Source organism: Macaca nemestrina, chromosome 6 (genome assembly GCF_043159975.1).
Source record: "Macaca nemestrina isolate mMacNem1 chromosome 6, mMacNem.hap1, whole genome shotgun sequence".
Lineage (NCBI taxonomy): Eukaryota > Metazoa > Chordata > Mammalia > Primates > Cercopithecidae > Macaca > Macaca nemestrina.
The window spans coordinates 68,742,614-68,767,597 of NC_092130.1; the positions used below are offsets into that span (position 1 = coordinate 68,742,614).

At 39.7% G+C, this 24,984-nt stretch overlaps 1 protein-coding gene across 11 annotated transcripts in view; it reads left to right on the plus strand.

Moving 5' to 3' along the window:
- NRE (neuronal regeneration related protein) overlaps positions 1-24,984 on the plus strand; it is a 237,709-nt gene that overhangs the window by 192,789 nt on the left and 19,936 nt on the right. The window contains exons 1-3 of one of the 11 annotated variants that reach the window (XM_071098614.1): positions 15,561-16,008; positions 16,774-16,815; positions 18,125-18,191. The exons of 1 other annotated variant lie outside the window; for it this stretch is intronic. In XM_071098614.1, coding sequence (XP_070954715.1) covers positions 15,676-16,008; positions 16,774-16,779 — 339 coding nt within the window. In that variant the 5' untranslated portion in view covers positions 15,561-15,675 and the 3' untranslated portion in view covers positions 16,780-16,815; positions 18,125-18,191. 9 more of the 11 variants (XM_071098613.1, XM_011723492.2, XM_011723494.3 and 6 more) reach the window with 9 other exon arrangements.

Sequence of the window (24,984 nt, forward strand, 5' to 3'; positions counted from 1 at the left end):
AGTAACCTCCAAATACTATTTATTATTACATCTTGTTTAGAGAAGTAGGTGTTTATTAGTTTTTATGTATGTTTATGATTCTCTCTCCCTCCTAAGGTATATCTTCCCAGAACATATTTTACTGCTGAGCAGATAATAGTTTCTTTTCTTCTCTCATTTTTTGGTTCTCCCTCAGAGAATTGAAGCTCAGTCTCCTGCAAAGATAGTAGTTTAAAAAAAATAAATAAATAAAAGCTCAGAGAATTGAATGAAAGTTATATGCACTATAACTTGCACAATCTATTGTATGTTGGGATCACAGCTAGAGACATATAGATGATGTATGAACAAGTATGTTTACATTATAGTAAAATTCTGGAATTATCAATACTGTGCTGACTTTAGTTGAATACAGATAAACGAGGAAACTAAAATAGAACATTTGAATATCATCATTTTGCTATTTAAGAGAAACTAAGCAGCAGTAACCATTAGTAACAAGATAACATTACCTAATCCAAAGCTGTCATGCTATGAAACACAGCATCGTTTATATTGAACTCCTATTATTAATAATACATAATAAAGAAGATTAATGGAAAAAACGCTTCAGGAAAACAACATCTTTCAGGTGCTGAGTCAAAAGTAACTCCAGTTGTGTTCTTCATGGGAAACATGCTGCTTGCCCGGGTTGAAGGCTATGATTGCAGCATCCCTGTTGGTGTCTGGGGGGAGGGGCTGAACGAGAGGACTTGTTGCGCATCTCTGAGGCTCCACACCTCACCTGTTCCTTTTAGTAGAGCCAGGCTGAGGATGCTCCTCAGGTGCATAAAGATGTTCCCTCAAACCAAACCATGACTTCCTGATTGCAGCTGAACCTCCAGACTTTCAGAAACCGGAATATTTTTTGGCTCAAAATGTAATCACATTTTTGAAACAAAAGTTTTGTATATTAATGATGAAAATCTCAAAATTGTTTCTATAAATTTAGTGAAACAAGGATGAACAAAAATAACAAAGGAATTATATTCAAAACTACTGAAGAGTTTTTTTTTAAAAAAAAACAAAAAACAAAAAACCTATTCTCTCACCTCTGGTTATTTATCAAGAGTGGAAAAATAATGCTCTTGGCCAAATATACTGTAATTGAGATGATAATTTTACAAGTCACAGCATGAGGGCAACTAAAGAATCACATTTAAGCAGAAAACCTAGCTTGTAAATTTTCACACAGTAATTACATTTCAAGCTCCAGAGTTACAGGGTTTTAGGGTGTTAGTACTGGAAGGAATTTGGAGAACCTTCTAGTCCAACTCCTCTGTTTTACAGATCGTGGAATTCCTAACGATTTCATTTCCTCTAAAAGTTCTCCTAATGAAAGCATCTTATAGTAGCATTTATAACAACTGGTTAGCTAAGTGTTTTTAATGGATTTTTTAAAAAATCATTCTATAATCACAGTTTTTTTGCTTCAGTTCTCTAGCTAAAATCGAAGTCATATATTTCTTAGGGACTTTGGTGTAACTTTTGGTTTGCATTAGGATAGGGAAATACTAAATATTGATGGCACAATAAAATCTTGCTTCTAAATATTCTATTGATTTTTGGAGTTTTTTTTGAGATGGAGTTTTGCTCTTGTTGCCCAGGCTGGAGTGCAGTGGCACAATCTTGGCTCACCACAAGCTCCGCCTCCCAGGTTCAGGTGATTCTCCTGCCTCAGCCTCCCAAGTAGCTGGGATTACAAGCACATGCCACCACGCCCAGCTAATTTTTGTATTTTTTTAGTAGAGACGAGGTTTCTCCATGTTGGTCAAGCTGGTCTCGAACTCCTGACCTCAGGCAATCCGCCCGCCTCAGTCTCCCAAAGTGCTGGGATTACAGGCATGAGCCACCGCGCATAAGTGTTGAAGTGTGTGTGTGCGTGTGTGTGTGTGTGTGTGTAAAAGACTATGAAGTCTTTCACCAGGCAGTTCTGCTTTCAAATCCTGTCTCTGTTATTTATTAACTGTGTGTGATCTCAAGCAGAGTATTTACTCAGTAATCCCAGATCTGTTAAAATGAGTTAAAGAATGCCTAACTCAAAGAATTTGTGAAGTGTAAGAGAGATTTCACAGGTGAATGTGCTTTACATACTACTTCTCAAAATGTACCTCATCAACAGCTGCTCCTTTTATTCTTCCCTTCCATCATTCATGTGTCTTTACCTACTACATGAAGCATTCTACATTATTTTATTATTTCTAAATAAAGTGCCATTGCAGTTCTCCTAATAGCTGTAGGAAAAAAATTACAAAATATTGTTGTGTTCCTCATGAGACAAGAATAACTTTGAACACTTTATTCTTCAGAGGAAAACAAAATTTCTATATCGAATATTTGTTTCCTGGAAGAGAGAAAAGTTCCATGCATGAACTTTAGAAAATGTTTTGAAAGAACTCATTCAAATTAAGCTGGAGCTCTTCCTCTCTTGCTTGCTGAAGAGGAAATTAGAAATAATTCATTAGCTTGGCTTAGTGGCTCACACCTGTAGTCCCAGCACTTTGAAAGGCTGAGGTGGGGGGGATGGCTTGAGCCCAGAAATTAGACACCAGTCTGGACAACATGGTGAGGCCCTGTCTCTACAAAAAATACAAAAATTAGCCAGGTGTGGTGGTGCGTGTGTGTAGTCCAGGGTACTTGGAAGGCTAAGGTCGAAGAATTGCTTCAACCTGGGAGGTGGAGGCTATAGTGAGCCATGATTGTTTCACTGTACTCCATCCAGCCTGGGTGACACAGTGAGACTCTGTTTCAAAAAATAATAATAATAATTCATTTTTTTTACCAAATAATATTTTTTATTCCTAAACTCTAGTCATGTTAACATCAACTTAATTTCAACTTTGGTACTAAAACAAGCTTGAGCTAGGTATGGTTAAGGATTAGGAAAACTAATTTTAAAACCTCAAATGAATTCTAAAGTTAAAAACTTGCCTTTGCAGCATGGAGAAATTATAGTTTCCTTTTGTAATAATCCACAAATTCTGTGTAACTTTAAAATATTGATTTAATTTACTAAATAGTCAATAAAACCTTAATATCTTGAACCAATTTGGCCACTATAAACTCACTTTTTGAAAGAAAAACATGAATTCTTTTATACTTATATACAGATTCTGTGTCAGACATTAGGGTTATAAAAATTGAAAAATACTCCTGAAGTCTAGTGATAAGCAAAGCCAGCAGAAGGTTTACAATAGACTTGACAAGTGCTAAACTAGAAAGTCTAATTTTCTGATCTTATATTGATTGTTCTTTCCTCTTGCTCACTATAGTCCAGTCACATTATTTCAATCATAGCCTCCCTGTCTCTTGAACATCTTCAGGGATTCATGTGTGAGTACCTTTGCACTTACTTTCTCCCTCTGATAGGAATACTCACTGATATGGTTTGGCGTTTGGCTCTGTGTCCCCACCCAGATCTCAGTCAAATTGTAATTCCCAATGTTGGGGAAGAGACCTGGTAGAAGGTGATGGGATCATGGGCGTAGATTTCCCCCTTGCTGTTCTCATGATAGTGAGTTCTCTCAACATCTGGAGGTTTAAAAGTGTGTAGCACTTCTCCCTTTACTCTCTTTCTCCTGCTCCACCATAGTAAGACGTGTTTGCTTCCTCTTCGCCTTCTGCCATATTGTAAGTTTCCTGAGGCCTCTCAGCCATGCTTCCTGTGCGGCCTGCAGAACTGTGTGCCAATTAAACCTCTTTTCTTCATAATTTTCCCAGTCTCAGGTATGTCTTTATAGCAGTATGAGGACAGATGAATACACCTTACTCCCCCAATATCTTTCAACTTTGGCTTCTTATTCAGGTCCTAGCTCAAGTGCTGCCTCAAAGAGATCTTGTCTAAATACCCCTTTCCTCACCGTACCCCCAGGCATTCTTTGCCAAGTCATTTTGTTGTTGTTGTTGTTGTCGTTAATTTCCTTTATCTGAAAATGCCTTGCTTACTAATTTCTTTCTTGTGCCTTGGATTTGTGATTGTAATTATAGAATTAGGTTCCATTAGGACAGTGCGGGGGTCTATCTTGTCCACTGCTCTAACACTGGTGCCTAGCATTTTGCCTTGCAAATAGCAAGCAGATGCTCAATAAATATTTATTGAAGATGAAGGAACAGTGCCGTGGGGAGTAACCATGGCCACCGGGGAAGCTTCACGGTAATTCTTACACCAATGCTTGATGGATCCCATTTAAGATATAGGATTAATATCAAAGAAATGCCAATCAAAACCACAGTGAGATGTCATCTCACACCAGTCAAAATGCCTGTTATTAAAAGTCAAAAAACAAGAGATGTTGGCAAGGCTGCGGAGAAAAGGGAATGCTTTTACACTGTTGATGGGAAAACAAATTAGTGTAGCCACTGTGGAAAGCAGTTTGGAGATTTCTCGAAGAACTTAAAACAGAACTACCATTCAACCCAGCAATCTCGTTATTGGGTATATATCTGAAAGGAAACAAATGGTTTTACAAGACAGATACATATACTTGTATGTTAATTGCAGCGCCATTCACAGTAGAAAGACATGCAACTCAACCTACACGCTCATCAACGGTAGACTGAATAAAGAAAACATGGTACATATAAACCACAGAATACTACACAGCCATAAAAAATGAAATCATGTTCTTTGCAGCAACCTAGATGCAGCTGGAGGCCATTATCCTAAGCAAATTAATGCAGTAACAGAGATTCAAATACCACACCTTCTCAGTTATAGGTGGAAACTAAACATTCAGTACTCATGGACATAAAGATGGCAAAAATAGACACTAGGGACTACTAGAGGGGGCAGAGAGAGGGGAGAAAGGGTTGAAAAACTAACTTTAAGGTACTGTGCTCATTACCTGGGTGGCGGGATCATTCATATCTCAAACCTCAATACCATGCAATATAACCAAACCTGCACATGTATCCCCTGAATCTAAATAAAAATTGAAATTATAGTAAGAGCAAACAACAAAAGCCAAACAACAAAAGCAAGTTGTGCTTCCAAAACAAATCAAACAAACCAAAAAGGCACAAAGTAAAATCTATAATCTCCTTCTGCTCCTATTTTCTTGAGGCTACCACTGTTGACCCCCTGGTATGCCATTCCACCTGGTTCTCTACTCTCTCACCAGTTCCACCTCACAGACATACAGAGAGGGGCAGCTTCTTTTGGTTTCTTTGCTTTAGACTGTTGTTAATGCCATCTTACAAAGTCTGATTTGTAATATGCATATTATCCTATAGATTTCTTTTCCCTCTTGACAAAAGGACATCCTTGTGGACATCCTTCAAGACAATAGATATAGTTCTAACTAGAATTTTAAATAGGTACATTATATTTCATCTTAAACATGTACCACAGGCTAGGCACCATGGACCACACTTATAATCCCAGCACTTTAGGAGGCCGAGGCAGGAGGATCACTTTAGCCCAGGAGTTGAGACCAGCCCAAGGAAAACAGGGAGACCCATCTTTAAAAAAAATTAAAATATAAGCCAGGCAGGGTGGCACAAGCCTGCGGTTCCATCTACTCAGGAGGCTGAGGTGGGAGGATCACTTGAGACTGGCAGGTAGAGTCTGCAGTGAGCTGTGATTGTGCCACTGCACTCTTGCCTGGGCTACAGAGCAAGACTGTGTCTCAAAACAAAAAACAAACAACCAAAAAGCAGCCATAGTTTTTTTTAAAAAACACACAGCATTAGCACAAATTGGGGACAAGTGGAAGAGGGAGTTGAAGGTTTTCACCTTGATGGAGTACATGGGTGTGAGACCATTTGCATAGAGAACAGAAAATAGTCCCAGCTATCCAAGGGAGATGGTAACCAGTTTTGGATTCGCTGAGTTTATGATACCTGTGGGTCCTTCAGGTAGAAATGTGCTGTGGACACTTAGACAAAGGGAAAGATGTCTGTGTTAGAGAGATTTCTGCTGCTGTTAAGCAACTTGGGAGAGCTGCCAGTGAACTACATCTGTGCATAGATTCTTCAGAAACTAAAAATAAGATTTTTTTTTTGGTGGGGAGGGGTAATTTATGGTACGTTTTGTGAAAATCACTGAAAGTGTGCTCAGACTTTAAAACATGAAAGTAAACTTTTAAAAGCTTAAATCCAGTTTATCTCGCTAATTTCTTTCATAAAAATCTTCCTTCATATTCTGTCTAACCTCAGATCAGCCTAACTCAAGTTGAAATCAAAATTTCTGACTGCTTAGATTCCTGAAGATGTGTTTATGTGTTACCAGTTGAGGCTTTCTTCACGTGTGCATTCAAATTCTTAGGGTGGGAGGAGTGTTAAAGTAAATTGCAGTTTATGAAAAGTAGACAAAAAGAATTCAGGACATTTAAAACTGTATAACTGTACAAAGTAAATTTGTTGACAAAAGGAATGAAGAAGTTTCAGAACTTAACAACCAATGAAGAATTACCACCCATATGATTTATGACCAAGAAAAAATGCTTTCCTTGCCAAGCCCTTCTGAGGAAAATTCACTCACCCACCCTTTCTTGGGACTTTGGCCCTTCTCCCTCACCAGAACCAGAAGGAAACCCAGTTCCATGGAGGAGAAATCAGTGAACTGACTATTTGAACCTGAGGTTATGGGGAGGAAACAGAACTCTAGGGGATGGCAGGAGAAAGAGGGAAGAGACAGAGGGTTAGGATGGCCTATTTGACAAAGGGAGCAGGGGACTCAGGAAGAGAGATTTTTGGATATCTACCTGAAGTAGACTCGGAATGTGGGAAGCAGCCGAAGGTGGATAAGAGGGAGTAACATTGCCCTTCCCTTCACGCTTGTGTTCTTGGTTCTCTAACCATAAGATTTGTCTCTCTAATGAATAGCAGAGGCCTTTCATTACCCTTTCAACTCTTCAGGGCACAGTTAAGGGATTATAGCTGGAAGTTTTAAGACACTGACATTTTGGTGCAAAATGAGGCAAATCCATGCAAATGGAAACTTGACAATTTTTCTTGGAACTGTCCTGATTTCAACTTTTAATATGAACAGTCTCAGAATTCTCTTAGGTCTTCCCAATCACAGAGTCAAATTCTTACTGTTTTATTATGATACCTTTGAGGATCAACCAAAGTAAAACTTTACAATGTTTTAAAAAAAATGACTAGGACACATTTTGACTCCAGCAAGTTGTGTAATTTAGAATGAAAAGGCTATATACAACCCTGAAATCAAGATGAACTTGAAGTTATGAAGTGCACTTTTAAAAGGAACTGTAATAATATGTAAATAATTATATATGTGTGAAGTGGGGAGAAGGAACCTCAGTTTTTTAGTTCTGTTTTCTAACAATATTTCATTATCAGTATGTGGTGGAGTAAATGGCATATGGTGTGGTTCAAAACCAGTTGTGAAATAAATTAATCACCTAAAAAAAATCACAAGCTGATTTAGGAAGTGTAGGTGCCATTTTTACAAATTGTTCTGCCTGAAGAACCATTTCATACCTGGAAAATGCTAGAATTTAATGGATAGTAAAATGAAGATGAGTCAGCAAAAAAAATCAAGAAGGAGAGGTCAAAGAAGAAACCAAGGGAACCAAGTGAAGCCAAGAAATAAAGAGATATCAAGGATGAAGCCCTAATCATGTCCATTGGATCTGCAAATTTCTAGGCTTCTAGGCACAGCAATGAAGGTGAGCATGACGGTTAATAGAATTCTGGAGCCAAACTTCTCCAGTGGAGCTGGGTTCACATCCCAGCTCCACTGCTTACACTATGTTAAGTAATGGGTTGGCTTAACCTTTCTCCACCTCAGTTTCTCATTTGTGAAGTAAGGATACTAACGATACCTATGTCACAGAACTGACACACGAGCGATATAGTTCTTGAGCTAACAGTGCCTGTACATGGAGGATGACTGCTTTAAATGCAACTTTATGAGAAATGAGGGCTTATGCAGTCTAGTCATGATTTAGACCTGGGGTCTCCAACCCAAAGGTGCAGACTGGTACTGGTCTATGGCTTATTAGGAATCAGGCCATACAGTGGGAAGTAAGTAGTGGGTGAGCAAGCGTTACTGCCTAAGCTCTGCCTCCTGTCAGATTAGTGGTGGCATTAGGTTCTCATAGGAGTGCAAACCCTACTGTGAACTGCACAAATGAGGAATCTAGCTTGTGCATTTCTTATGAGAACCAAATGCCTGGTGATCTGGGGTGGAATGGTTTTCTCCCAAAACCATACCCCCAACCTTCCATGGAAAAATTGTCTTCCAGGAAACCAGTCCCTGGTGCCAAAAAGGTTGAAGACTGCTGATTTAGACAGTCCAATCAGTGTTATTAACTAGAGCTGTGATCCTATGTAAATCCCTTCATTTTTTTCTACCTCTGCTTCCTCATCTGTGAAATAGGAATAATAAAATCAGGTTCTCATAGCTTGTGAGATACATATTGAAATATTTTTATAAGTTAGAAAGTGCAACAAACATATGAAATTATTATTAAAAGCAAACACCTTCATAATTCCTTGTGTGTGTACTTCTATGAATTCCAGGGGACCATACCATCTAATGTCTGAAGTTTCTGGCAGGGGTTTACCTTCTGGGGTATCATTACAAGAATGAAAATGTTACCTTAACATTTGAAAAGAAAAACCTCATTATTATTTTTTTAAGAGCCTCATTCTAAAGGGAAATATTTTTTGCCTTTGATATAGTTTGGTTGTGTCCCCATCCAAATCTCATCTTGAATTCCCACATGTTGTGGGAGGGACTTGGTGGGAGGTAATTGAATCATGGGGGCAAGTCTTTCCCGTGCTGTTCTCGTGATAGTGAATAAGTCTCACAAGATCTGATGGTTTTATAAAGTGGAGTTTCCACGCACAAGCTCTCTCTTTGCCTGCTGCCATCCATGTAAGATGCGACTTGCTCCTCCTTGCCTTCTGCCATGATTGTGAGGCCTCCCCAGCCACATGGAACTGTAAGTCCATTAAACCTCTCTTTCTTTTGTAAATTGCCCAGTCTCAGATATGTCTTTATCAGCAGCATGAAAACAGACTAATACAGCCTTCAATCAGCCCTTTCTTTTTGGGCCAACCTCCTCCTTCCATCTCTGCCTCTGAACTGAAGCAACGTCACAACTAGTGGTCAGCTGAAGAAGGTGCCTAAATGGAGTGCCTGAAACCATAACCCTGGATGCTGCAGGCCCTATTGAATCCTAAGATCTGAGGCTAAGGTCAATGGAACAGGATAGTATTTTACTTAGCTGTCAAGATACTTGAGTTAACTTCAAAATTATATTTAGTATGTATGGAATTTGTTTTAACCATGGCATCATATCAGGGGATATGTAAATCTAGAAGTATTTTTTGTTAATCCACCTCTGGGTTGGTAAGACAAGCACTACCTTGTCTATAACCAAACAGTATATATGTTATCAGCTTCTTAGAGCATGTTTCTGCATTTCCTCAGTGTTACAGAAAATACCCATTTGTAATTGTAAAATTCAAAATTCTTCCGGGGGGAACAAACATTCTACTTTGTTAAAGCAAATTCGTAAACACAAATAAGCATGTGCGTGTGCACACACACTCACACAAACACACACATACACGCACAGACGTACTGTGTTTTTTAAATAATTCTTTTTCTTGTTTTAGAACAGCATTAACTACCAGTATTATTTTTACAGTTTTGTACCGCGATGCAGATCAGTTTTAAGGCAAGCAGAAGGATAATTTTAAAATATGTTTCATATGGTCTGTTTTGCGTGGTAGGATAATCTGGATAAATCTTCCTTTGAGACATTCCTTTCATTTATCTCTTTGTTTCTGCAACAACCTCCTTGTTCTTCACCTCCAGGAGGACAAACTTTACTTTTCCAGGGATTTACAATTATTTCCAGATGTTGAGTAAAATACAAGATTGAGAGCACTATAATTTTCAAACGTTCCTCACCTCTTACATTTGTCCTTTATCTTTTAAATGCACTGTTCATCATATTTTAGAGTTATGTAGGTTGTAAGTCCTCCTGTATTTGCTTTTACATTCATATTTCAGTTTGCTAAGCTTACATCTTTTTTTCCTCCTCTCATTGTCAGCATCCCCGACGTCGATGGCTGAGTGCTTGATATTTTGTGTTCCTCCCTGAGACTTACTGAATTCTCTAATACGAAGGCGCTGAACATACTCTTGGTGTGGGTTTCTCAGTGGTGAAGGGGAGAATCTCTCATCTGTGCTGCCTTCAGCAGCTGTGTAAATACAGCTGGAAACTTGAAAGTGGACAGGGTCAATTGTAAATCGGTTTCCTTTCCCTTATGTGTTTTGGAATGCTGTTCTGAGAAAAACGAGCCGTGAATTTGAATTGAGCCCTCCTGACTTCAACTTTTATACACATATGTAAGCGACCTTCTGGGTTTGGGTAAAGCCCTGGACATATAACTTCCTTAGCTTCAGGCTCTTCCTCAGACTTTGTTTTGTAGAAAACAGAAAATACAGGAAAAGTGCCTATGGGAGGATCAGTGGGTGACACTGAGTTCAATTTATACTTGTTGAGTATATAACCCACATATTCAGTGATGTTCCAGTAGCTATCTTTGAGTAACTCTCTTATCACCAGCTCCCATTTCATCATGCTTTCTTCCTGTTATGGGCTGAATTGTGTACCCTCCTCCCACACACCACCCCCAAAATGTACATGCTGAAATCTGAACTCTCAGTACCTCCGACTGTGACTGCATTTGGAGATAGGGTCTTTAAAGAGAGAATTAAGGTAAAATGAAGTCATATCCGAAACCTTATGACAAATGCAAATAGTACAAATCCTTTACTCTTCCACATGTTTGCTGCAAGGGGGGTCTATTAGTTTCCCAGGGTTGCCATAAGAAAGTACCACAGACCGGGGGACTTAAACAACAGGCATTTATTTCTTTACAGTTCTAGAGACTAGAAGTCTGAGATCTAAGGTGTCGCTGGGGTTGGTTTCCTTGGTGTTAGATGTCTTTCTTCCCATGTCTTCATGTGGTCTTCCCTCTGTATGTGTCTGTGTCCTAATCTCTTCTTAGAAAGACACTAGTCACTTCAGATTAGAGCCTGACCATATGACCTCATTTTACCTTAATTATCTCTTTAAAGACCCTATCTCCAAATGCAGTCACAGTCGGAGGTACTGAGAGTTCAGATTTCAGCATGTACATTTTGGGGGTGGTGTGTGGGAGGAGGGTACACAATTCAGCCCATAACAGGAAGAAAGCATGATGAAATGGGAGCTGGTGTTAAGAGAATTACTCAAAGATAGCTACTGGAACATCATTGAATATGTGGGTTATATACTCAACAGGTATAAATTGAACTCAGTGTCACCCACTGATCCTCCCATAGGCACTTTTCTTCCTGTATTTTCTGTTTTAGGAAATCCCATCATCATCCAAGCAGTCACAAAGCCAGAATCTAGAATCATCTTAGATTCTTTTCTCGAGCTAATCTGCCATGCTTTGTGAACCCATAATGAGTCCTGCAATTCTACCTCCATAATGCAACTTGACTCCTTCCCTCTTTTCCTTTCCCATGGCCTCTATCTTAATTTGGGCCATTCATAATTACTCACTTGAATTGCTCTAATATTCTCCTAAATTGAATTAATTTCCTCAATTCTGCCCCTTCTCCATGCTCAAATCCATCCTCCAAATTACTCTCAGAATAACCTTCCCTGGAAAAAAAAAAATCTTGTCATATCACTTTCAGATTACATTTCTTCAACAGTTTTGTATTACTTTAATAATAGCATTCAAATTTCTTAAGCATGAAGTATAAATCTTTCCCTTCAGTCTGATTGGTTGAACTTAGGTCACCTGCTTATTAGCCCATTATCAGATCTAAGTAATTCAATACACTGATTCGCTAAGATAATTAGAATCTACTCCTCGGGGTCACCATCCCTGGATCTAGCAGGCTGTATAGGGATGGATGGAGATGAGGACAAAAATCAAGATTTCGTTAAGGAGAAGGAAAGGGATAATGGATGTTACATATGCGATGAACAATGTATACTGCAATCTGTTCCTTCATGGAATTTATAGTCTAATGGTGAAGACAGAAAAATAAAGTCCAAGTTCAGGTGTAGGGTGATAAGGACAAGTGTAGAGTTCTGTACATGGTGCACTGTGACCACAAAGACTCCTTTCTAAATGAGATTAATAGTTCAAAGAAAGTTTCTTAAAAGGATGGTGATGCCTAAACTGAATTTGAGAAGAAGGAGCAGGAGTTAGTAAATTGAAGAAGTGGGAAAGGGACCTTCCAGCAGGAGGAATAGCATGTGGAAAGGCTCAAGGGTTGTGCAACAGTGTAACTCACTGCAGAAGTGCCCTCATTCAGTCTGACCAGAGAGGACAAGAGGTGAGGCCAGAAGGAGAGGCAGGGTCCGTCAGGAAACATCATATAAGTTTTGTTCTATAAAGCAGTCTATAATACCTATTGCTACTGTATATGTAGTGTCAACTTATATGCTAAACACTGTACACAGTTTCACATAACACAACAATTTGGCACTATGGTATAAACTCCTATTGAAAGATGAAGAAACAGACTAAAAGGTTAAATGACTTATCCAAGGCCACATAGAGCTGGCTCTAACCACTTTTCTACTAACCTTTTACCTGGAATTCAAACTCATGGAACTGCTTACACCAAGCAACGACACTGACCAAAAATTGATGAAGTTGCAGGAATATATAGATTTGAGATACATTTAGCTATATTCGGGAAATACTTGAGAATGAAATAGCTGAGGGAGAAGAAAAATCCTATGTCTAAAGTACATCCTCTTCTACTGAGCAAATCCTCTGAGGGACTATGCTTTGACATACTTGCCAGGGACAGAACCCAAGAATCAGGTTCTGACCCAGGGTTTTTATTTTCTTATACCATCTGGATGTCATCAGTCATCAGTCAAATTTCCTAGCTCATGATCTGCCTCTGCCTCTGCTCAGAAGGCCCCTTTTCTCCTTCAACTTGCTGACTCTTTCTCATTCTTCACAAATTCAGTTTAGGCCTCACCTCCCTTAGGAAACTTTCTTCGAACTACTGGTATGATTTAGAAAGGAAATCTTGCAACCACAGCGAACCCTGTGCAGAACTCTACAATCATCCTTATGATACTGCACCTTAACTTTGGCTTTGGCTGTCTCTCTACCCCTTCACCCCAGACGACAAATTCCATAAAGATAAGGACATTGCCTACTTCCCCTTCCTCCTCCCTACGAAAATCCTGATTTGGGTCAGGTCTCTGTCCCTCTTCGAAGGAAGCACACATAACTCAAGGGAGGCTACCTCTTTCCACCTCAGGAAATGGATCTGATTGTTAGAGCCAGTGGTTCTCAATCAAGGATGAGTCTCCCTTACCCCTTAGAACATTTGACAGGGTCTGGATACATATCTGGTTGTGACAACTGGTGTTTCCTACAGGCATCTGATGGGTAGAGGCCAGAGATGTTGTTAAACATCGTACTATGCACAGGACAGCCTCACCCTCCATCCTCACCCTGTTAGAGAACTATCTGGCCCCTAATGTCAATATAACTGAAGGGTTGAGACATCTTAGCTGAAGTCAGTCTTTGTGTGACTTTGCTTCCTGACTGGTAATGGCTTAGGCATAATTATGTGCCCTAAATGATCAATCACAGTGAAGTGAAGGACTGATATTCTATGATTGAGAGATAGATGATAAGGTTAGAAAGTCAGACCGTAGTCACATTATGGCAAAATATGGCCTTTATCCTGTAATGGAGCAGGGGATACCATGATTAAAAAGAAATTTTAGAAGAGTGGGTCTACCGTACCACCTACAGGATAGATGGAAGGGGGCAGAACATGGCAGCTAGGACTGTGAGACAGCTATAGCTACAGTTTGGGTGAGGTGACATGGCATGAGTTTCTTATATATTCTTAAGTGATTAGCACAGCCCCCTACACCTAGAGGAGACTCAAGAATGTTTCTTGGATAGTTGGATGATAACCATTTTCTGGAACACAACAGATAAAGAAGCTATGAATCTGACCCAGTGTTCTTTTTTGTTTGTTTTGTTTTGTTTGTTTGTTTTTGAGACGGAGTCTTGCTCTGGGGTGCAGTGGCACGATCTCAGCTCACTGCAAGCTTTGCCTCCCGGGTCCACGCCATTCTCCTGCCTCAGCCTCCCGAGTAGCTGGGACTACAGGTGCCCACCACTACACCCGGCTAATTTTTTGTATTTTTAGTAGAGACGGGGTTTCACCGTGTTAGCCAGGATGGTCTCGATCTCCTGACCTCGTGATCCACCCGCCTCGGCCTCCCAAAGTGTTGGGATTACAGGCGTGAGCCACCACGCCTGACACAGTGATACTTAAAAATCTGTCACTGAATGTCTATGGTTACAACGAAGAAAAACTGGCCAAGAGAGGTGACTTGTGCCTGTAATCCTAGCACTTTGGAAGGCCGTAGTGAGGATTGCCTGATTCTAGGAGTTTGAGACCAGGCAACATAGGCAACATGGTAACTTGGTGAGACTCCATTTCTTAAAAAACAAACAAACAAACAAACAGAAAGGAAAGAAAGAAAGAGAAAAATTAACATTTCTCTGTGTTTTGAAAGAACATCTTAGGGAAGTTTTACATAAACATTAAAGTCCCTGTATATGTATGCATGTGTATGTATGTTTCCTCCTAGATGCAGCTTTTGAATAAATATTACTGGGATAGATTTTTGGTAGTCTTTGATTTGATGATGTGCCCTTGGGGTTCTTTTCCGGCCTGACCCTGAGGTGAATGCCAAAGATCTCAATGTTGAGGTGCCCTTGAGCAGTGTGTTGGGATTCCAGACTTGCAGAGCAGCCCCCAGGCCTCTCCCCTCTCCCACCACCCAGCCTATGCCTTACACCTTCCTTCCGGTACTTCCCTGGCTGGTGAACTGACCTGAAGGGGTCAAGGGAATTTGTTGAATTTTATATTTCTTCCCTTTGTTCCTACCTGTGGCTGCCAAATAATCTTATTTTTGCAGGAAAATGACTGTGAAGTTTTAGATTAATTCAGAGAAGCTTTCAGTATGCTTCTTAAACCTCACACCCAGTGCAGTCTAATAGGCATTTGTTGTAGCAATGGCTTTGTAGTTTTTAAGGCGACCTATAGTCCCAGCAACAAGCATAGAGAATTCAATGCATTCTTTTAGAATTGTTAGTGTAAAGTATTGCTTTTTAAGGTTTGCTATTTCGCTACCCAGTATGTTAAATCCAAAACATCAAGAAATTCTGTAAACACATATTTAAAAATTAAGTTTCGTAAATTTGCCTTATTTTCTTTGTTACAATGGAAAACATTGCTTCAGTGATTGGGGGAAAAGTGGATAGCAAATTTAGAAGACAGTATGATCCTTTATATCTCTTTCTTGGCAAGGCAATTTAATTAGGAAATAATCTTCTCCTTTAACATCTGACAGTTACCATAAAATGATATCCTGCTTTGTTGGCAACAGAACCAGTTTATTTGAGTTTGTTGCAAAATTTGAGCTATTACATTACTATGAAAATATAGATTTTAAATAAGAAAGACGAGTTTACAAAAATCAGAAATGGCAAAGCACTTTAGTTTTCAAAGCAATCCTCGATTTTAAAAAACACAATTTCAGAGGGGCAGGCGGTGGGGGAGCATGTAGGGAAGGAGAAGGAAGCCACAGGGGAGTATGTCTTGGGCCGATCATGCCAGGCCGCAGCTCTGGCTGGCTGTGCGCGTGTGACTGTGTGCACGTGTGTGTGTGCACGCGCAGCCACAGGACCTCTGGGCCTGGCCTTCGGGGGCGCTCCCCGCCCCGGGCTTCCCCGCGGAAGGGAGTGGGGCGCGCGTACCCTGCCCAGGGGCAGGGTCCGACCTGGGCCGTGTGCAAATGCATGCTGCGCGGGCTCTTTGTGTGTCTGCGTGCGGCTCCGCGCCGCCGCGGGCACCATTTTCTGCTTCGCTCAGGACAGGCACATAAAAGGAAGGCGGCTGCCGCCCGTCGCCGTCCTCTTTTCCTCAGATGCCCTCTGCTGCAGGTTTATTATTACAGTACGGGCCGCGCCGCCTCTCCCCACGGCCCTGGCGGGCCGCCGGACTGTGCAGCACCCTGGCCGCCTTCACGCCTGGCGCGCCCCCAAACCGCCTCCTCCGCCTCCTTATTTGTCTGAAAAGCAACCGCACGTCGAGGCGGAGAGGCTGGCCGGGGGTGGGGAGGCAGGCCGGGGGTTTGCGCGCGCCCTGCTCCCTGGGCGGGGCCGGAGCGCAGAGCTGCGGGTCCGCTTTGTCTCTCCGGGGCGCCGCGCAGCGCAGTGGGGGCAGCGCGGCGAGCGGGGCGCCTGGGGCGCGGGTGCAGGGTGTCGGGGCGCGCGCGCCTGTTGGCCGCTCGCCGACGGGGCCCCGAGCAGCCGATTCCTGCCGAGTAAGCAGTCTGGCTCCTAGGCGGCTGCACAGTGGCAGCAAGGCTGGGGCGCTGGCTCCGCGCCAGCTCCATCAGAATTAGCTCATTGTTCACTAGCACACTAGCGGGAGAGAGAGGGAAAGGGAGAGAGAGAGACTGTTAGAGAAAGAGAGAGACACACACACTCTTGGAGAGAGAGCGCGAGGCAGGGAGATCATCTCCTCCTCCTTTTTCCAAGGCTGCACTTCTTGGAAGTGAAGCCGGTTTGGGTTTTGTTTCCCTTCCCCCTCCTCCCTCCTCTTCCTCCACCCCTTTCCCCTCCCCCCTCCCTCCCCCAATCCCCCCTCCCCCCCAAGCTGTCTTTCTAGCATGTTGCCCTTTTTCAACCACATTTGTGTTTCAGGTGTAGAGAGGAGAGAGTGAACAGGGAGCGGGGCTTTTGTCTGTAAGTATATGCCATTCCTATCCCCGGCTGGGAGCGCTGCTTTCTCTTTTGTGTCGATTCCTTGCCGTTGCTCTTAGCTGGACCCTTCAACCCTGCAGAGTTCATGCTTCTTCCCTCTAAATTTTAAAGACCTGAAGCGTGTACCTTGGAGAAATTCTGGCATTTTGGTCGTGCTGCATTCAGGCTGGAATTTGACTTGGGTTTTTTTCCTAAAATGCACAAGTTTAGAGGGAGAAATGAATTCTTTTGGGAAGGGGTGGGGTTTTGTGCTTGTTGGTATGGTTAATTTTGTTCTTCTTGCTCATAAAGCATTGTTAGAAACTGTTGTGTTTCTTTGCATTAAATGCACTTTGGTGCATGCAAGCTTTTCCAACCCTTTTATAAAATGAATTTGTGCCCCTCCGTCCTTACACTTGATTACTCTTTCAATGCTGCTGCTTCCGAGGGTCGTCTTAGGCATTCGATCTTGCAGCACTTTTTTCTGCATTTTCTTATAAAGCAGTTGAACTTTGGGGGGGAGGGCCTTAAAAATAAATGACTGTTTTCTTCTTGGTGATGGTAATAATCTGATTTGCATTTATGTGTATCTATAATAACCTTATAGGAAAACTCTTAAGAGCGAATGATACCCTTTGTGAGAACTTTTAGTTTCTCCATTCATCTTAATTTTTGTCATAACTGTTAACAAAAGAGCTGCCTTCTGATAACATAAATGTTGAGGGTAAATCACTGCAGCAGTATGTGCATTAATGTTTATTTGGTTTAGGGAGAAGGACAAATGGTGTATATTCCTGACTCCCCCCCACCCCCCCGCCGTGTAGGGTTTTTTTTTTTTTTTTTTTTAAACACGGAAGGTTATGTAATGCAGTGCCATTTCCAAAAATATCCACTCTGAGGCATTACACTACACGGTGGAAGGCTGATTCCTATTCTGTCGTCTTGATTGCAAATATACTGCCAGTAGTATGTCTGGGAACAAAGAGCAGCCAGAAAACAATCTATTTTTATCACTTGGTTCTACTTTTAAGTTGCTAAACCTTTTGAACTCATGCAATTTAAAGATGAACTAAACACTAAGAATAGCCCAGGACTCTGCAAAGCCAAGTACCAGGGATTCCTTTGTCCCCTAGTTAAGCCTATAGGCCACTTGGAAAGCTCTTTTAGAAATCCCAGTAGTTAACAATAATTTGCATATAACTTATGTTAACCACAGAAAATGGTTATTCGTCTGTAGCCTCTAAAGAGGCGTTTTTGGTTTGCTGACCTGTGGTGAGGCGATGTGTCTACTGTATTTAAACATATTTTGCAGGTTGGTCTCCCTGGACTGAAGAGAGGGAGAATAGAAGCCCAAGACTAAGATTCTCAAAATGGTAAGACTTGGTCATCAGAGGAGATTCTCAATACTTCTTACCAATCTATTACATATAAATATCAACCACCCATCTTCATCCGCCTCAACCCTTCATTGTTCTACACCCCATCTGACCTTTAAAAGGTTCTATCTCCAGCTCCTGGGAGCGTTGCAGTACAGCAATTTATGTGAATTGGATGTGGCAAATTAGTTCTTTTGACTTGCAGTTATTTTGAATAGAAAACTAAAATTCCCCTTTCAGAAGTGAGGATTTATTTAATTTGAACAACAGAAACTATTCGGTTCTTTAAGAAGAGTGATGTGTTGTGACACGCAAGGAGGTGGTGACAGCAGTAGGGCTCAAACAAAGCCTTGGGTCTTAGAGCTAGTTCGAACTTATCCAAAACTGAGGAGTCTGTCTCCCTGATCAACAGCTACTGCATATGCTATCCTTTAAAGCAATATAGATGAAAAGGATGAATTTTTATATTTATGTACCCCATCTATTTAAATACAATTACTGTTATTTTTCTTGATTTATAACTTCATTTATGAGAGACATGCACTCAATTTTAGAAGTCAAGCATGTTAACCTCTAAATAAAAGTATAACTATTTCTGACAAAGCTTATGATCCACAGAGAATGCAGTTTAATGTTTGATTACTGATTAAAGAAACAGAAGGAATACACATTAAAAGCAGCTGAATAAGTGTATTAATCATCTATGAAAAATTTCCTCTTTGGAAATAAGATGAACTAAAAAAAAATAATAGAAATGTCATAAAACTTTTTAGTGAAGTACAGCGTGTCCTACTGCAGATGTTTATACTCTTTAAAACACCTCTTTGTCACTTAGAATGTGTGATATCCAAATTTAGTTTTAGTTTTTTTTTTCTTTGAAATGAGGGTGGAATTTAATGAATCAAAATTTAATCTGATATCTTTGATGTTTTCTTTGAGAACAACCCAAGTATAAGCTTCCAAGGAGGAAAGTGAATCAGGCAGTGAAATGAGTTCAGTTTGATTTTTATTAACAAGTGTTTTATTTTTTGTGTATGCCTCACTTGCCATTTCAACAAGTGGGTATCAAAGCACCACATGGACCTTGTTGGAAAATGATCAAATTAAGGAACTTGAGGTAGAAAGATGAAAGAAGTGAACATAAAATTAAGCTAATCAATGGATTTTGTGCAAATGGTTCCTAAATTCATATTAAATTCTTAATTAGCTGTTGTCATAGAATAATAGGATGGTAATAAAATCAACTGCTGTAAAGTATTTGTGTTTACTTATTTTTTTTTACTGTGACTGGCCACATCACCTTGCCTCCAAGCTCTTTATCTTAGAACCTTACCTACTTTCTGTGACCATAAATAGATCACAAAGGTTCATGTATGTTGCAATATGTCAGGTGACCAGTTTAAACATAAATATGACTACTGACCCTGCCAAAACTAACTCTATAGATCAAGCTCAAAGAGTAAGATATCATGGTTCTGTAGTAGTAAGTAGAATGAGCTTTGTAGAAGGTAAGCATGCCTGCCAAAGCTGAGAGTGGAAGTTGGAACCATTTGAATGCAGAAAAGCAGATGGAAATTATTATTACATGTTAATTTTTTTGCAGTTATCGTTTATGTATGGTGGCAGAATGGAAAATCACAATTTGTTGCTCCGGGAAGGATTTTTACTCATGAAAAAATTCTTACAACTTTTTGGTGATCCTTTCATCAAGATGTCAGTCCCTTTTGGCACAAGCCCATTGCCTGAAATGAAACCACTGACAGTTATTGTCTGTGGGTGATTCCAAGTAACTTTCTAGCAATTCTCTTTTTCCGGAAAGTCTAGATCTTAAAAGTCCTTGCACATATTAATGTAAAAACAAGTTTCACTTTTTTTTTTTTTTAAGAAGTGATACTAGAGGTGTCTTGTATCTCCTCTTTCTCCCTTTTGGCAAAATCAAGTTAGTTTTCTTTCCTTTATTAAAACTGGAATTACTTTGTGGACCTCTGTAACTGGCTTACTTAGAGTGAAGACTTAGCCCACATACAATAGAAACTGCTTCCAGTGAAGCAGTAGATTTAACTCCTGACACCTCTAGAAAATACATAAGCATGGCTTTCCTGTTAAACTTGCATTTCCAGTCACATAATTTAAAATGCTAAAGAAGATCTAATTTCAGTATATTTAACCTATTTAGTAAAGGGCTTATTTCAAATACAAATTTATAATCAGCTCATTTTAGCGTAAGAAATTATCTAGTAGATTCTAGAATTCGTAACACAGTGATTCAATATCTAGACTTTTTACATACCTAAAATGATAATGTTTTACAATAATGTGGAGACACTTAAGGATTCTCGAGTGCCTTCTGTATCATATATATTTATATATATGTATATAAAATCGTGCAGCTCTAGGAGGCACCAATCACATTGTGTTCTGTGTATGGGCCTCCTTGAGCACCACTGCAGGGAGTGCTATTTACATAAAGTTGTACATAGTGGCACCTGGGGTTGTGCAACTCAAGAGTACTGTTAAAAGTGTCAATTTTGAGTATAGTTTGCTGTATCTTAGTTGAACAGAACATTTTTTTCTATAAGTCATTCAACTTTTTGTTTTCTAGTAAATATGCCTCTCCCATACCTCTCCCACCCTTTTTTTTTTTAATTAGTAGGATATTAAGTCTTCAGCACTTCTTTAATTTACATTTGTCTTTTTGCTAAATTTAAATTGCTATGATTGTATTTTACATGAGTTCTTACTATTTATTTAGGTATTCTATTTTAAAGGTACTTGCTTTGGATAAGTTAATGAGAAGAAAACAATTCAGAATGAGTAGATGATTCTATTGACTAGTTTGAAAAAAAAATTATTTAATCCAATGTCAAGGTTAAGTCCTGGTTTTCAACATGATTGCCTTCTATACAGTAAACTTGCCTCTCAGTGTGTGTGTGCCATGGACTCACAGTGACATAAGCATGGGCTCATTATGTTTTAACAGAGACCTAGAAATTGGAACAATATAAGTTCTCTTTAAGACTGATGCTGAGCTTTTAAAACAGATGAGTTGACTCCATTGTACCATTCATAGAGCTCTGCTTTCTGTACAGTTTGTGAAGTGGCATTCATGGGTTTACAAGAAGACTCTTTCAATAATCTCTCCATTAACATAAGGTTTCCTTGTTTAAAGAAAAAGACAAAGTTTGGGGAGGGATGTGATCCTATTCATAGCTTGGGCTTAGAATGTAAATATACCAATTGCTCGGTGACTCTTGATGGTGGAGATGCTGAGGAGTACCTAAGAGAGTAATTTTATATGGTACTGTCTTTTTCGCCACAGTTTCCAGTGAACAGTGAGGGGGAGAATTGGGAATCGTTTGAGGAATTAGGACAGTAGGGATAGTCTATTTGGGTTAAGCCCAGTCCAGCTTCCTCTTGAGCTATAGAGATAATTCAGGTAGGAAACGGAATTTGAGCAGCAGTCTTAGAATAAACAGCTGTTCCGAGTATCATTCCATTTTAACCTGATAGAGTTCATAAAAGATGTAAATCAGATCATCATAAATACACTGAAGAAATTCACTTTTTAAGTCCTGAGATGAATACTTCTAAAACAGGAAAATATACTTCTAAAATATGAATACTCTGCTAAACCAAATGAGCAATACCCAAATTTATCCTTGGCTATTAATGAATTTTATACTTTGAAGTATTAATTTACCTGGTCAGTTAAAGACCTGATGTGGCATTCAGATACACTGGGCTGACTAGGGATCCTTAGTGTAACTTCCTTGGTCCTTCCTTTTTTAAAAAAATTAATGCTGTTCCTGGATGGAAAGTCTTTTAAGGCCATATCCCCATAGCCAAAGTGAAATGGAGGGTTGAAATAATTATCTGAATAATTATGCTCAAAAAATTGATTTTGTCTGATTCATCTTGGTAATTCAAAATGTTGCTGGAGTGATGTAGGAGTGGGAAGGATTTGCCTGAATTATCTGTATAATTCCTGTGTTATACAAGAAAAAACTAGGGATAAGGAAATCTTAGCAGCAAATCCAATTTGAATATACCAGAGGAAAATGTATTGAATGTACTTGGATTGTGTCATCTTGGTTGATAAAGATATATTACAATATATCAATTTTAAAGGACTCCTCTACTTTGTACTGGATAGCAGCTTAATCATAAATTCTTAGTCCACATCTGTAGGAATTATGATTGCTAAAAATATTTATTGGGTGTAAATTTATTTGAAATGCATATTTCTAGAACATATTTTGTACCTAGGAAGAGCTTCAAGAATAGTTCATCTCAGTGGTGTAAAAAAATAGCAGTGATCCTGAAATTGATCCATTAGTGCAAAAGTATTAACAGCCTTAATGGTTTGGGACTTATGCATTAACATGGCTTTCAGCTAAATTCTAAATATCAATTCAGTTATTAGTAGTAATATCATGGTATTAACCAGGATGGCATTATTTGTTAGTTGGATCATATGCATTTCTTTCCTTGCTCAACTAAATTATAGGCTCCCAGAGGCTTTATAAACTTCATATCGTGCTTGGTAAAGTATTAAATATATGGTAGAAGCTCAATAAATATTTGGTCTATGCATATTAACGTCTATTAAGTTGGATTTTTAAAATTCATTCTTAATGATTTAATTATGTTTAGTTTTTGTAAACTAGAAGTAATTTGTATCCTTAACCTCTATTTTGAAAGAGGTAGGAAGCCAAAATGAATGCAATTTTAGTTTACACAGAAACTTATTTTCCATTATTAATGAGATAAAACAAAATGCGGTGAAACCATAAGGTGTGGCACTTGCCAAAATTACGTGGCTTGCAATGGCTAACCTTTCCCAGCTTCCAGAGTCATACTCTGGCAATGTGGTGCGATGCCATCTCTCTGGGTTGGATCCAGCTGTGGTATTTAAAGCTCACAGCAGCTTTTCCTGCAGCCTTTCCTGCAGCCTGGACCCAAGAGGAGCTTTACTCCCAGTATTGGAACTTTCTAGCCTTCACTTATTTCAGTAGAATCTATTTCTGTGATTCTGTGAGGTGCAGCATACTTAACAATGTAAAACAATACAATCTAGTGCTAAATGGTATGAGTGATGTTAGTGAGGACTGGGGATTGGGGATAGTGGAAAACTTATATTAAGAAGGTAGAAATTAAGCTGGAGTTAAAAGTTAAAATTAACTTTTATTAAGAAGGTAGAAATTAAGCTGGAGCCAGAAATAGCAAATATATGGCTATCTCCATCACTAACTTTTATACCTGTGGGAGACATTGCTAATCAGCCTTGACACTCATTATTATTCAGCCTGAGTATGATTTCAAAATCCTCAATACAGTGTTCCAGGATGCCATTAACAATTGATTGGAGTTGACACAAAATTTGAAACCTAGAAGTGGACTATTTGCTCCTTGAGAGTAAGTACTATGCTTTATTAAGCTTTTTATTTCTAGGACTTAGGACCAGTCCTTATATTGAGTGAGTGAAGAATTAAGAATATTTGGGTAGATTTAGATGAGAGAGAGGAGTATTCCAGATTAAAGGAGTGCATTAGAGAGTTAGGCTTGCAAGAGAGGATAATACCTTTTTACTGTTATAGGGGAGATCTTCCTCCCTGTTTAGGACCTCTGTGCTGTCAAGGACAGACCTCAAAAACTAGACCTAGAAGTCAAGGACTTGATGTGCTAAGCAATAAGAAGCCACTGAGCAGGCATCTTAGAGATGGCCCAGGGCTCTCACTCAGGTTACCAACCTGTCTCAGGTTCTTTGCCTTTTGATTGTGCCTAACAGGAAAGAACACACACACTCACTCACTTACACTTTCTGGTTAAAGGCACAGCTTACTTTATTGCTCCCTCTCACTCACCTTAGGCTGGAGTGGACTGGTGGAGAGAAGAAAGGTCTCTAGGTAGAAGGAACTGGGAAGGGAAAAGGGAGCATGCTTGTCTTCTTTTTCTTGAGAAAGTGGCAGCACTTTCATTGGCATATCCCAGCAAGTTCAGCAGTGTCTGCTTGGCAGAGAGGATGTTGCTGACTTGCAAGCTCCCCGATAGAAGGATCATGCTTCCCTCCTGTGAGACTGACTGGGTGCTGGCATGTGCTAATCAGTTGCACCCCCATGTACCCAGCTGCTTTTCTCTTTCCATTTCTTCTCGATTAACCATACTTATTCAAAATGGAAGCCAACACTTATGTCATCACAATAAAATTGTTTACAATTTGAGGCCTACATGCTGTTACTAATGTAGTCAGTAGTCTGGTGATCAACCAAAGGGAATCTCATCACATGATACATGAAAATCGAGGAAAGCCAAGTCCAAGAGGGACTTTTTTTTTCCCTGCAATCTCATTAACAGCACAGAATGTTACCTTAGAATACATCAGCTGCAAGATTTTCAGCATGAAATGATGTGACTAGCTCTTCTGATGAGGTGGTACTTGTCTGTAAATCTCTCAGTAAAAGTGACATAGGTAAGCATTGCTGCTTGAATTCTTTATGCCTTCTCCACCTCATACCTTCAAGTAATTTTTTTTTTTTTACCTGCTATGTTTAGAACTTCCTAAGTTTTATTTCTGTGGCTTGACAGATATGCCAGGAACTATATTAATTAATCATTTATTTCTAGCTATAGTGGATTATATTTTCTTAGAGGGACCAGGCCACTTATTCTAAACCTGCCCCCAGGATTCCCTCCTTCTGTGCCTTTGCTTAACTTGGTTCTAGAAGGAATGCACCTCCTGACAAAATAAAGCCATCCTTCAAAACTGAATTAGAATGACAACTCCTCTCTGAAACTC